The following is a 13376-nucleotide window of genomic DNA, read 5'->3' on the forward strand; positions in this document are numbered from 1 at the left end:
AATTACTGGTTTTATTTCATTTTGATAGAATATTTGAGGGAATAATAATAAAAAAAAAAACGGTCTGTGTCAATTGGTGTAACTAGTATTTTTTTTTAAATTAAAATATAAATATATTCATAAAAAATTTGGAATTAAATATAATCATCTAGTTTAGTGTAATATGATTTTCAACATACATTTTTACATAATTTGTCAAAGATTATTTAGAAAACAGAGGTGTTTCCAGCATATGTCAGGACAAATATTACAAAAACGCATTAAAATTTACATTTAGAAATAACTAATACAATTATATTTTACAAAAAGATGTTTTTTTGTGATTACGCTTGTATGCCATCAAGGTGGATAAAATATTTAATATTTTTCATTTATTTTCAGGTCCATTTAGTCTTAACTTTCATAAAAATGGTGTAAATGTAATTTTTTATTGCATAAAATTAACATAAATACACTGTGCATTGAAATAAACCTGATGCTTTTAAAACAAGTTATAATTATTAATTTTTTATTACTTTTTTAAACAAGTTATAACTTCTCATCTTGCCAAACCGTTTTTGTCACTGACCCATATATAACTTTTGCTTATAATTAAGTGCTATAATTGGGTCCCCACCCCAGTGCTTCTATCAACAAGAAAATGTGAAAAAGATCAACCCAGTAACTTCTGCACTATCCAACCACGGCACTGCCATTTAGTCCAGAGATAATCTCATTTGCATTTAAAAGGAAACACCCAAAATGGCACATTTTTGCTCACCCCTACAAAGTGGCAATTTTAACATGCTATAATAAATTATCTATGGGGTATTTTGAGCTAGAATGCTGCATATTTACTCTGGGGACACCAAAGATTTATTTATAAGTCTTGTGAAATGTTCCCTTAAATACTTCACAAAATGAAGAAACTCATTCATTGGTGTATAATAACTAAATACAATCTGACCTCTATGGGCTGTGTGTCATTGAGGTGGGCACTCAAATCCATCAGCATCTGGGGCATCCAGGTGGGCACATCGTACGGGCTGGATAGAACGCAGGCACTCAGTCCTAACACACCCGCATGGCGACGCACCAGATCTGCACATACAATAAACAATAGTATTAGATCTATTTACATATACGGTATATATAAGTATCTACTGTAAACAAAAATCCATTTATTTACCCTTAAATTTTTTTTAAAGATTTATTTTACTCATACACAGAATGAAAATATAAATACAATGGTGTGCATGTGAGTGTTACCTGTAGATGGGATGGTGTCCACCACCGAACACATGTCTCTTCTCTTGCGTTTGGGCAAGCGGGTTTTGCTCAGGGACTCAATGTGGGCCTGGAGAGGTTCATCGATGAGAAGAAAATCACATTGCAGGAATCCACTTAGAGTGGTGGCGGCCAGTTCCCTCACCTAAAACACAGAGAAAAAGGAGAGAATAAATATAGTATAAATCAAAACCTTCAGACAGAGGCCAATGGTTCAGACAGTTGTCCTTTGAGTTACCCAAAGGGTGGGGGTGCAGAGCAGGTGCATAATTGTGCTGCGTCCAAAGACTCTAAAATGCTGCCTTCTGAGGCAGCATTCCAAGGCAGGAAGGCATCAAGGCACGTCCGCATCCAATGTTTAGTTTATTTCCTGTCTCATGAGATACCTTCTTCGTCCTGTCCCACAATTCTATGTGTGGGCGTGTGTGGGGAATGTGATTGGTCGAGTTCGAAAAATTAAATTGGTGGGCAAAAAAGCGTCTGGAGCACAAATTTTGTGTAAATAAAGTTATATTTTCACTTTTTACACCTTTTAATTGCATTTCTAGCGAGAATTTAGTATTGTAGTTCTCAAATATATGATTAGTTATCACAAAGGGGCTCTCTGTTTATATTTCAAACTGAATTAGATTTTGATGAAGTCTGTCCGAATACGTTTCTTTGAGCTGCCTTCATGCCTCCAAAGTCATTGCCTCATTAGTCAGCGAGGCAACAAGATTTGCCAAAGCTTTCGGACGCAGCCTTGGTCTTGTGTAAGTATCCAATATAATGAACACATAGAAGCTGAGAAAAAATCTTATGTCAGATAATTAAATGATGCAATCTGTATGACATGACATTGGCAAAATGCAACAAGTTTAGCTTCATGCCCTATAAATAAATAACTTAACAGAATAACAAAAGATACTCAGAGGTCACGTTGAAAGGAGTGCATATGCGAACAAAATGTATATTTATGCATTTAGAAAATGTTTATAGTGACGTACAAGCCATACATTCAATCAGTATGCATGTTCCCTGGGATCAAACCCATGACCTTTTGAGTAAATAGTTAGAGAGAGCTGTAAGCATCATGCATTTCTCTGGAGGTCCACAGGCGCAGATTTCGTGTGACCCTGCTGATGGCCTACATAAACAATAAGCATTGTGCTGAACTGTGAAAATCTTTGTGCCCTGATCCTTAACCTCAGCACATTGTGATGTTCCCATTGGCTGGTGCTGATCACATGACAGGCTTTATTACGTCAACAGGCAATATGTCCTATGCGTTACTGTGATTTAATAGGCCGTATTAAAAGCTGCAGTTTGCTTTAACTCATAACCCTATTCTTTTCCCCCTTTGGCCTCATCTCTGTTTCCTGTCCTCACCTCTCTGGATATCTGAACATCTATCACCATGGAAACAGAATACTGCTCCAGCTGGGAGTTGCTATGGTAACAGTAAGAGGGATAGAAGGATGGAGAGCAAGAGAGAGAATAAAGGACAACAAGAGAGTGCTATATCAATGAAAGCGTGTATAGAGAGAGAAATGACGTCTTACAAAACTGTTTTTCGACACATTTAACCTTAGCAATCACACCCAAACATCCATTAGGTTGCAGTTTCTTCATATTAGTCAATTTAGCACAGACCTTCCCTTTTAAGGAGGGATTCTCACTTGGTGAGTCTTGAATTTATTATGCTAGGGCTGTGGACAGTGGTGAAAACTAATGCTAAGGGCGGATTTGGGTTCTTTGACATGGAAATATTTATAATAAAAATCTAAAAAATAAAAAGCTTCAGTGCATGTTATACTATAAACATTTACAGTAAAGAAACATGTGGTATTTGGTGATCATTGGTAAATGTAGAGACAATAATAAGGAATATAAATGTGTCCAAGACCAATTTTCTCATCCTCCGCAACAATTTTCAATCATTGTTTAAGCCCTTAAGGAACTAACGTTTTCAAAAAAAATTGTTGTATGGGACATAATTGACTGTGACACTCAAGATGGCTAGCAGGTAAGCAGTTCTTATTTTTTCTCTCCAGATAAAAGTTAAAATTTTGTTTGTCATAGTACCTAGACAGCTTTTTAGTTCTCATTACCGAAACATATGTTTTTAAATGCATATTTTTAATGTAAAATCACGTTGTGGTAATGATATTTTTTATAATGATTATCTAAAAAATTTAAATAATTCTATAGGAAATATTTTTAAATCCTCTAAAATAATGATTATAGTAAGTTCAGATGTGCAAAAAAATTGGCTTCAAGAGCTTTTAAAAAATCTGATGCTGGACACCTTCTAAATCTGGATTTCGTGAGAATCACCCACAAATGTAATGTCAATGTCCATAGAAAATAGTGAGGAAACCTGTTTGTGTACATATTTGGTGTGTTTGTGTGTGCATGTAAATGGTTTTATTATAGTAAAACTGTAGTAAACATGTATTTACTACAATTTGTAAAACCATACTTTTCCTACAAAAACCATGGTTAAACTTAGCAAAACCATAATTAATTTGTACAAGGGTATTAGTGTGTGTATGTACTGTATGTGTACTCGCACACCTCTAGCTGTTCGTCCTCCAGCAGACGCATCACAAGCGCTCTTACGTCACTCACGGCCTTGGCATCGCTGAGAAAAGTGAAGAGATTGTAGAACACCATGATCTGCAGGAAAGTGAGAACGGAGTACCGTGCGTGCCAAGAGCTGCTCCTGGATATCTGTAACACACAGCGCCCTCTGCTGGTCAGATTAAACCTTCACGGTCTTTATTTATGAGAGACGTGACTCACGTCTGATGTTCACATTTAGAAGCGTGCCACTAACAAGCTGCCCACTTGTGTTTGGATCACTTGGGACAGTAGGTGTAAATGGGGCTAGTGTGTATGTTACTGTGTGTATGTTAGTTGTCACCTCTTCAAGCAAGCTGAGGACTTGTGGGATCTGTTCCGAGTACAGCAGCCCCTGCGAAATGAGAGACAGACAGGTCTTGGCGTCTCTCTTTATCTCGTCATAACTGTCGTCATTCTCAACGGGAGCAATCTATAGAAAGAGAGAGCGGAGGTGAGATTTTCCTGGGAGTGAAGCATCAAACTGAAATATATAAAAATGTGTCTTACTTTAAAGAGAAGAGGCAGAAGGAGCAGTTGTTCAGGGACAACAGAAGAGAAAGAGCGTCCAGTGCTGGTCATCAACCACTTTAACACTAAAATGGGAATACACAAAAAATATTTAGAAATACACCATATGCATGCACAAATATATATACAAACACTAAGATACATACCAGTTTTGAGTAGTTTGATGGCTTGTGTCCTCTCGTCTTGGTTCCCCTCCACGTTATCCTCCATCACGTGGTTCTGGATTTCTTCCTCTCCTTCCATCAGCGGCTTGAGTCGAGCCACCACACGTTCTGTGAACTCTCTGATGCGAGGGGACGTGGTGGGCAGAGTGTACGGCAGGTTCACGTCGATCACGAAGATGTAGGTAAGCACACTGTAATAAAATAGAGGAAAATTGGGAGGTGAGCATGAATTTTTGGTAGACTTCAGGGTGCGAACACATTTACGTGCATACCTGCCGATGCGTTCGCGTACGTTCTTGTAGACCTGAGTAAGCTTGGGTTCTAGGTATTGGAGTAACCGGTGAAGCAACTCTGGTACTCTCCACTGCTGCTGAGCAAGGCCTCCTTGCAGGATATACAGGTGACTGAAACAAGAAACAGATAAAGCGAGAGAAGTATTCAAAAACAAAAAAACAAAATGTAGATAAAATGTATTTTAATTTCTTGAAAAAAATTTTAAGCATGTGGTCTGTCAAGAATGTCATACCAGGCATCCACAAATGATCCCCCTCCTCCTCCTTTGACAGGTGACTCCATCAGCATCTCAAATAGCCAGTGAAGTTTTCGAGGGTCTCTGCTCTCCTGTAGCACACAAGGAATCATGAATAGTAAATATGTGACCCTGGACCACAGAACCATTTATAATAGCACGAGTATATTTGTAGCAATAGCAAGCAATACATTGTATGGGGCAATATTATAGATTTTTTAATGCCAAAAATGATTAGGATATTAAGTAAAGATCATGATCCATGAAGTCATTTTGTACATTTTCTATCAAAAAAAAAAAAAAATATATATATAAATATAAATATTAATATTAAATAAATATAATATAAATATAATATAATATAAATATAATATAATATAATATAAATATAATATAATATAAATATAATATAATATAATATAATATAATATAATATAATATAATATAATATAAATATAAAATAATATAATATAATATAATATAATATAATATAATATAATATAATATAATATAATATAATATAATATAATATAATATAATATAATATAATAAATAAATAAATAAATATTTATCACTAGTAATATGTGTTGGAAGGGGTTAATTTGGGCAACTTTTAAGGCAATTTTCTAAATATTTTGATTTTTTGCACCCTCAGATTCCAGATTTTCAAATAGCTCTCAGCCAAATATTGTCCTATCCTAACAAACCATACATCAATGAAAAGCTTATTTATTTAAAATGATGCTTAAATCTCAATTATAATATAGATTTGTGAGTAAAAAGGGTAGTGTGTTCTTAAAAGTGTTCATACACAGGCAGTGGCGATACAGGTGCCCCAGTCAGCATACGTCTCTATGGTGATATTGGAGAGGGCTGTACGAAGAAGTGGACAGAGCAGATCCCACAATTTTTCCACCTGCAACACACACACACACACACACACACACACACAGAATCAAAGCTTTAGATTTTCTTTTATCAGACATAAGTGTTTATCAGGTGATGTTGGATCCCTTCTGACTCAAATCATCTTAAATGGAAAATTGAATGCACATACTGTCTCTAATGTATGTAAATGTGTGTGTTGATACCTTGTTGTAGCTCCAGTGTTTGGAGCCCCTGATTAGTCCAGATATAATCTCAGCTACACAGCGCTGGGTGCTCTCATGGGAATCTTCGACCAGACGCTCCATATGAGGCTTTAGAAGTGGCAGGAATGCATCCTCAAAGTTCCGAAAAAGACCCTTTTACAACAGAAGATATTTTTAATTTTTAATTGCCTAAAAAAATTACTTTGTTATGAAACTCTAGAAATACAGGCTGATAGTTACTAGTTTTTACAATCCCCAGCCAAACAGTTTACACATCAGCATGCGACCATGCATGCTTAGGGGGCGTGCACACCAAAGCTTTTACTCTCGCGGCCGGTGTATGTGTTCAATTGTTTCCAATGGAAGCTCTGCGTTTTTCAAAAAAGCCAGCGGCTAGCAGTTTTTCTTAACGCTGAAAGCCGGCACTCGGCGGTTTTTCCGTGCTCAGTGCAGAGGGTTGAAAAATATTCAACTTCAAAAATATGAAAAGCTCAGCTCGTCTATGTCAGTTCTTACACAGCCGTCCAATCACAGTGGAGGAGGGGCGGGACAAATATCACAACAACCGACAGGAGCACAATACAACAACTGATAAACAAAGCAGAAGTATCACACCAACCAAAGCGCTCAGCTGAAGAAAGCTAGCGCTCAGCTGAAAAAACAGGTGGCATTCGGCGTTCTCCAGGCGTTTCAGATGCGTTTAAAAGCTTTGGTGTGCACACCCCCTTAACGATCTCCCACCGCCTCCCCAACTCCACCTGTTTAGATTTGTTTACAGGATATTGTGCCTAAAATTTAGAAAATTGCATTTAAAATACTGATGAAGTCCTTAGCAACGCATATTACCAATGAAAAGGTTTGTTTTAGCGCTCTCTACTGGCTCATCGCTGTAATGATGTTGTTTATTGAAGAGGGAAAGTGCAAGCTTTTACAAAAAAACAAACATGAATGGAAATCTCAAGAAGCGGCTAACAACAATTTTTCTGCATCCACTAACAAAATAAATGTTTGATATATTTACGGTAGGAAATTTTCTAAATATCTCTTCGAGGAAAATGATCTTTACATTATATACACTCTTAGAAAGTATGTGTTAATTTTGTACACATCTTTTGTGTTAGGCTTATAACACATTATGTGTAATTTTAACACATTGTGTCATTTTGTGTTCATTTTGTGTCAAAATAAAGCACAAGTTGTGTTAAAAGTAAAACACAATGTGTTGTTTCAATTATATCAGAGATGGGTGAATTCTGGGACAACGCATTTAGTGATCTGGGACATCATTCTAATGATTTTAGGCATAAAAAGGAAAAATTGATAATTTTGACCCATTCAATGTATTTTTGCCTTTTTCTATACATGTGCGACATTTGACCTACGATTCTGTGGGCCAGGGTCACAAATACATTGACATGCCATGATCATCAACGAGGTGACTTCAATATTTAAATTGCTGAAAATTATATTGCAAGACAAGTAAAAGCCCCTTAACACCTATTATCTGATGTAAACAGACCCAGATACTTAATAAACATGGGCTTTAGTAAATATTTCATAAATCATTACATCTGAAGAATTTACTGGTGTTGTGCAATATTCGAAACTCTTACCTTAAAGAGACAAAATCTACGAGGGCTAAATTTATCTTTGCCTTTTCTGTCCTCCAAAGACAAATAGCGGATGAACTGATCTATAAACAGCACATCCGAGAAATGATCATATATGATCTGTTCACTCTATAACACAGAAAACAAACATTTAAACAAACAGTTCAGAAGCTTCTGGAAACAAAATATTGTTTTTTGGGTTTAAATATACGCGAACCTCATTCATCTCTTCTCTGGTTTTGCTCTGTTTGGGCTGTTCTTCAGGAGGGGCATAGAGTAGCAGCTTCCTAAAACAAAAGTATATAACATGAACATAAGTGTTAAAGCCTGAATTAAAAAAATTGAACTGATTGGGCAATAATCTTAAATGTTAATTAAGATAAAAAGGCGCATTTAGTTTGCACCAATGATTATTTAAAGTCACGTAAACTATACCGTGGCCATGTGGAATAACCCCAGTGTGTTTTCTCAATGAAGCAGCATTCATCCCAGTCCTTCTGGGAGCGCGGCAATCGGCTACTGTCATACTGGAGCCACTGGTTATCGGGTCTGTCGCCAGCCAAGAGAGAGCTAAGAGCTTTACCCTCATCTAATAAAGAAGATGTAATAAAATTTACCAAATTGAACCTTTACGCAACTTTTCTCAAAGTCAAGCATCAATGTCTTTGATTCCTTAAAGGGGAAACCTTTTTAAAAAATTCAAATAAATATTTGGTGTCCCCAGAGTACGCATGTGAAGTTTTAGCTCAAAATACCCCACAGATAATTTATTACAATATGTTAAAATTGCCACTTTGTAGGTGTGAGCAAAAATTTGCTGTTTTTGGGTGTGTCCTTTAAAATGCAAATGAGTTGATCTCTGCACTAAATGGCAGTGCTGTGGTTGGATAGTGCAAATTAAGGGGCAATATTATCCCCTTCTGACATCACAAGGGGAGCCAAATTTCAAGGACCTATTCTTTCACATGCTCAATGCAGAGAAACCCAAGTTACTGGATTGATCTTTTTCAATTTTTCTAGGTTGATAGAAGCACTGGGAACCCAATTATAGCACTTAAACATGGAAAAAGTCAGATTTTCATGATATGTCCCCTTTAAGGATTAGAAAGGTAACAGATATATCACTTAATAGAGAGATTCACTGTTTATTAGTGGCCTTACTTGATTGTAGCGAGGATTTAAGCTCAGATATGTTGTATGGATTTACTGCCACTTTCTTGTGAGGACTCTTCAGCTGTTGCAGGATTCCACCTACTGCAGCTATCGCAACCTGACCAATCAAAAGACCCATCAGAATTAGGTGTCTGTGTCTATGTAGCTTTCATATATATAACAAATCACACATGACTCCTTACATTGCGAACTAAGATGGAGTCGTGGTTGAGACACTGGACGAAGAAGAGGACGGCGGAGGATGGCAGAGGGTGGTCGTCTCGCAGCATCAACGAGAGGAAGCCGATGGCAATCTGCTCGAATTTCCAGGGCCTTCAAAATAACCAAGAACAGTCTAGTATAAATACATCTGTCCATTCACGACACATAAATGCGGCAATCATACACAACGTGTGGACTTACATGTTTCTTTCATTGAGACAGTCCAAAAGAGCCGCCACTAGCTTTTCATATTTTCTGTCAGGACATAAGAAAAGATAAAAACAATTACTGGAGAATTTTTTAGGACAGATTGTTAGCCTGGTCCTTTTTGCATTAATTTAGCTTCTTCCTAATTACTATTTAGCCAAATATAAGCATGAACAGAATGTTTGGATGTTTTTGTGCACTTGCTCACTGCTTTGACTTATCGTTTATCTCCAGTTGCTGACGCTTTCCTTCTAGTTCCTCCTCTTCAGTAACGCATCCTGGTGTTGGCTCTGGATTACTGGTTTTCAGTAATTTATGAGCAACTTCCAAACAACTTTCTGGGACCTGTACATAATGCAATGCTTTAAAAAAACCTATATTATATTATAAGATGTATTATATATGAAGCTACATTTTAACTACTGTATTTTCCAGACCATAAGTCACACTTTTTCATAGTTTGGCTGTAACTGCGACTTGTAGTCAGGTGCGACTTATATGTAAAAAATTAATCCATACGAACCATTACCATCTACAGCCGCAAAAGTCTGCTCTATGCTGCTCCTATATTTATGTGATTCAATGGATTCAGTGATGTGGAATGACTTCGGGACCTTTTTGGTATGTTTGATATGCTATTGTGTTCGGTGAATAAATGGTAATGTTACGTTAACATGTACGGACACCAATTCAGTCTGCTGTTCTATTTGCCATTGTTTAGTTGAATAACTTGCCTTTCCAGATTAAATGTCTGTTCTTGGGTTTGGATTTTTTTTTAAATAATTTTCTAAATAAATGCAACGTATAGTCCAGTGTGACTTATAGTCCAGAAAATACGGTATACAAATATAAATATTTACACCCATTTCGAAAAGCACATACAATTTGGCAGACTTTTCTAAACTGAATTTAAGCTACACATTTTATCAGTATCCTGGCTGGGGTCGAACCCATGACATGTGCATTGCTAACCAGGTTAGCTACAGCAACATTTGGCTAAACTTACAGAAAAGTCAATGCCGATGGTCTCATACTGCCGGTGGATCTTGTCAGCAAGGTCATCAAAGAGCCGCACAATAGAAGGCTTCTCTAGTGACATACAGGAGCTCATGCCAGATCGGACAATGGCGGGCCACGTCATAGCAATGCAGTCCCAGTACTGCAAGTTCGCGAGACAGATCCCAGAATAATTTCCCAACAGACAGTACAAGGCACCCTGAAGAACAGTGAAGGAAGAGAGAAAGAAATAATAATAAAAAAATAGCTTATCGTATGTCAAAAAAGAACAAATTACCCTGTTCAATTTGCTTTCATATATGGTGTATAACTGTGCGTGACCTACTTTGAACTGCTGTTGTGTGACGTCTGTGCGGTTTGGGTCCAGGTACTCGAGCACAGCTGGGATTATGTCTTTACAGCAGAAATTGTAGGTTCCAAGAGCTGTAAACAGCACAGTTTGAGCTTTACTTCTCACCTGAGATAAGAGAAGGACAAATAAAAGGTGCACTTTTATAAATACATGTGGTTATAACTTTTATTTAGACATCACATGACCAGCTGAATAGATCTGTGAATAGATCAGTTTTACAATGGAAACTTGCATTAATAGATTTATTTTCTGTGATGGGGGTTTTCCATTGCATAGTACTCCACGGGTTGGGTCAGCTTACTTTTGGGGGCTTTTCACTGGGTACAGTACGTAGTACCCGATACTATTTTTAGTACCGCCTCGGTTGGAGTTCCAGGCGAGCTGAGCTGATACTAAAACGTGACGTGAAACACCGTAGATCACTGACTGGTCTGAGAGAATCGTCACCAGCGTCTTCGCTAAATGCAAGATTAGCGTTTCCTTCGTGCTTGCGCTGTCTCGAGCAAACCTGTTGTTGTAAGTTCCCAAACTACCTTATAGCGGTGAAAAACATCCACAGGCTGAGAATCAGGAACACCATACCAGTGTTTTCCAGACTTGCAGTTTGGCAGGACATTTGCGACGCACACGTCCACATGTATGGACAACATTTTTGCAATTTAAATGATGCTCAATGGAGCGCCACCGGTGTTTGTACAGAAACTTGTCATGTGAGACAGAGGTAGTGATAAACGGGATGGGCAAACATATATTTGTGGTGGTAAATTTTGAAGTGATACCAAACTGGAAAAGCTAACCAAGCCAAAGTAAGGTTAGCTGACACAATCTGACTCATCATGGGGTTCTATGCAATGGAAAAGCAGCATAAGTCAAACAGATAAATATTGACTGAAACTTTAAGTGTTAAACAGTTAGTGCCAGTCCCTGATTCTGATTGGTCAATAGCTGTGGTTTACTTATGCTAAAACACAGCTATGACCGCTGCACCCAACAATTCGGTGTATCATTGCACAGCACCCTTAGCAAAATAAACAAAGGAAACATTCTGTTGTTGTTCACAGTCAGTCAGGGACTATTTTCTCTAGCGGAAGGATGGCTTTTAGTGATTTAACGTTAAAAAAGTTGGGTTAATAATTTGTAAATACCGTATTTTCTGGACTATTACTCACTCTGGATTATAAGTAGCATCAGTCAAAAACATACATAAGTCGCACTGGACTAAACGTCGCATTTATTTAGAAAACGATTCACAAAATCCAAGCCGAAGAACAGACATTTAATTTGGAAAGGCAAGTTATTCAACTAAACAATGGCACACAGAACAGCAGGCTGAATAGGTTTCCGCACAGTTATTTACATGATACACAATAGCATACAGAACATACCTGGGAGGCTGAATAGGCTAAATTAACATAAAAAGCCAAATCAAGTTCAAAAAGGTCCCGAAGTCATTCTGCATCACTGAATCCATTGAATTACATAAATACAGGAGCACCATAGAGCGGACTCTCGTGGATGTAGACGATAATGGTTTCTCTTAGTTCATATGAAATAATTTTGACGTATTAGTCGCACCTGACCTGACTATAAGTTCCAGGGCCCGCCAAAATGTGAAAAAAGTGTGACTTATAGTCCGGAAAATACGGTAATCGTTTTATAAACGCAATGAGGTACTTAAGGCTAGTGCTGTATTGTCAATAAGTCACGGCTGACTCGTCGTGCCTTAAGGGGGTCGCACTACGGACGCGCACACTGTTTTCTATGAGTGTATGCACACCGGCGCAGACAGGTGGCGCCTGTCCGCGGCACCCAGCTACAACTTAAATTTCTCAAATCCCTGTCGCGCCACAGAGCGCCACTTATATAGTTTAACATTGAATAACATCATATTTGTCCCAAATCTTTAACAATTAACATTGGCTGCTAACATATATTTAGCATTTTGAAGTTGACGCTATCTGACTCGCTAAATAGCTTGCGCTATTTAATATGCACTTCCGGTTCTACGATACCTCCGAGTTGTCCGAGACGCGACTCGAGAATGCCCTTCAGCCATAACTTATTTCATGACACAGCACAGCCTTTTATACCCTTTGCTTACTTTTAATGCATACATTATGTGTGTGTGTGTATCATTTTATCATACCTGACTGTACCTGCTGGTAGACAGTCTAAGCAGGTCATTTATCAGATCCTTGTGAACAGTCTTGTAGTCACAACTGCCCAGGATCACATTTCTTAGCTGAAATTAAAATGAGATACTGTAAAGCTTTACAGAAATTCTTTAAGATTGATTAGTGTTATAAGTTACCTCATGTTGCAGCATGACTCTGTCTATAAGCACCGCTCTGATGTGTTGTTTACTTCCATTAAGCTGGAGACATTAAGAGAGAGAGAGAGAGAGGGCATACGTCCACATTAGAGAGAGCATGAGTGAGCTCTGTTTAAAGGGATAGTTCGGCCAAAAATGATATTAAACCCATGATTTACTCACCCCCAAGCTGTCCGAGTTGCATATGTCCATCGTTTTTCAGACAAACACATTTTCGAATATTTTAGAAAATGTTTTAGATCTTTCAGTTGATTAAATGCAATGTTACGGGGTCCACCCATAGTCCACGACCTTCAAGTCCA

The 13376-nt window shown here is 37.6% G+C and overlaps 1 protein-coding gene across 1 annotated transcript in view; it reads right to left on the reverse strand.

Moving 5' to 3' along the window:
• Window positions 1–13376, reverse strand: part of psme4a (proteasome activator subunit 4a) — a 32402-nt gene that overhangs the window by 2216 nt on the left and 16810 nt on the right. Inside the window, exons 26-46 of the mRNA XM_065296402.1 lie at window positions 13054–13116; window positions 12889–12984; window positions 10716–10847; window positions 10380–10589; window positions 9582–9718; window positions 9368–9421; window positions 9148–9277; window positions 8954–9062; window positions 8228–8381; window positions 8010–8079; window positions 7796–7921; window positions 6183–6335; window positions 5903–6007; window positions 5089–5183; window positions 4835–4966; window positions 4545–4753; window positions 4378–4463; window positions 4172–4300; window positions 3823–3978; window positions 1249–1411; window positions 947–1080 (exon numbers count right to left, since the gene is read on the reverse strand). Coding sequence (XP_065152474.1) covers window positions 947–1080; window positions 1249–1411; window positions 3823–3978; window positions 4172–4300; window positions 4378–4463; window positions 4545–4753; window positions 4835–4966; window positions 5089–5183; window positions 5903–6007; window positions 6183–6335; window positions 7796–7921; window positions 8010–8079; window positions 8228–8381; window positions 8954–9062; window positions 9148–9277; window positions 9368–9421; window positions 9582–9718; window positions 10380–10589; window positions 10716–10847; window positions 12889–12984; window positions 13054–13116 — 2643 coding nt within the window. The remainder of the gene's footprint in view (window positions 1–946; window positions 1081–1248; window positions 1412–3822; window positions 3979–4171; window positions 4301–4377; window positions 4464–4544; window positions 4754–4834; window positions 4967–5088; window positions 5184–5902; window positions 6008–6182; window positions 6336–7795; window positions 7922–8009; window positions 8080–8227; window positions 8382–8953; window positions 9063–9147; window positions 9278–9367; window positions 9422–9581; window positions 9719–10379; window positions 10590–10715; window positions 10848–12888; window positions 12985–13053; window positions 13117–13376) is intronic.

This window comes from Paramisgurnus dabryanus, chromosome 20 (assembly GCF_030506205.2).
Source record: "Paramisgurnus dabryanus chromosome 20, PD_genome_1.1, whole genome shotgun sequence".
Taxonomy (NCBI): Eukaryota; Metazoa; Chordata; class Actinopteri; order Cypriniformes; family Cobitidae; genus Paramisgurnus; species Paramisgurnus dabryanus.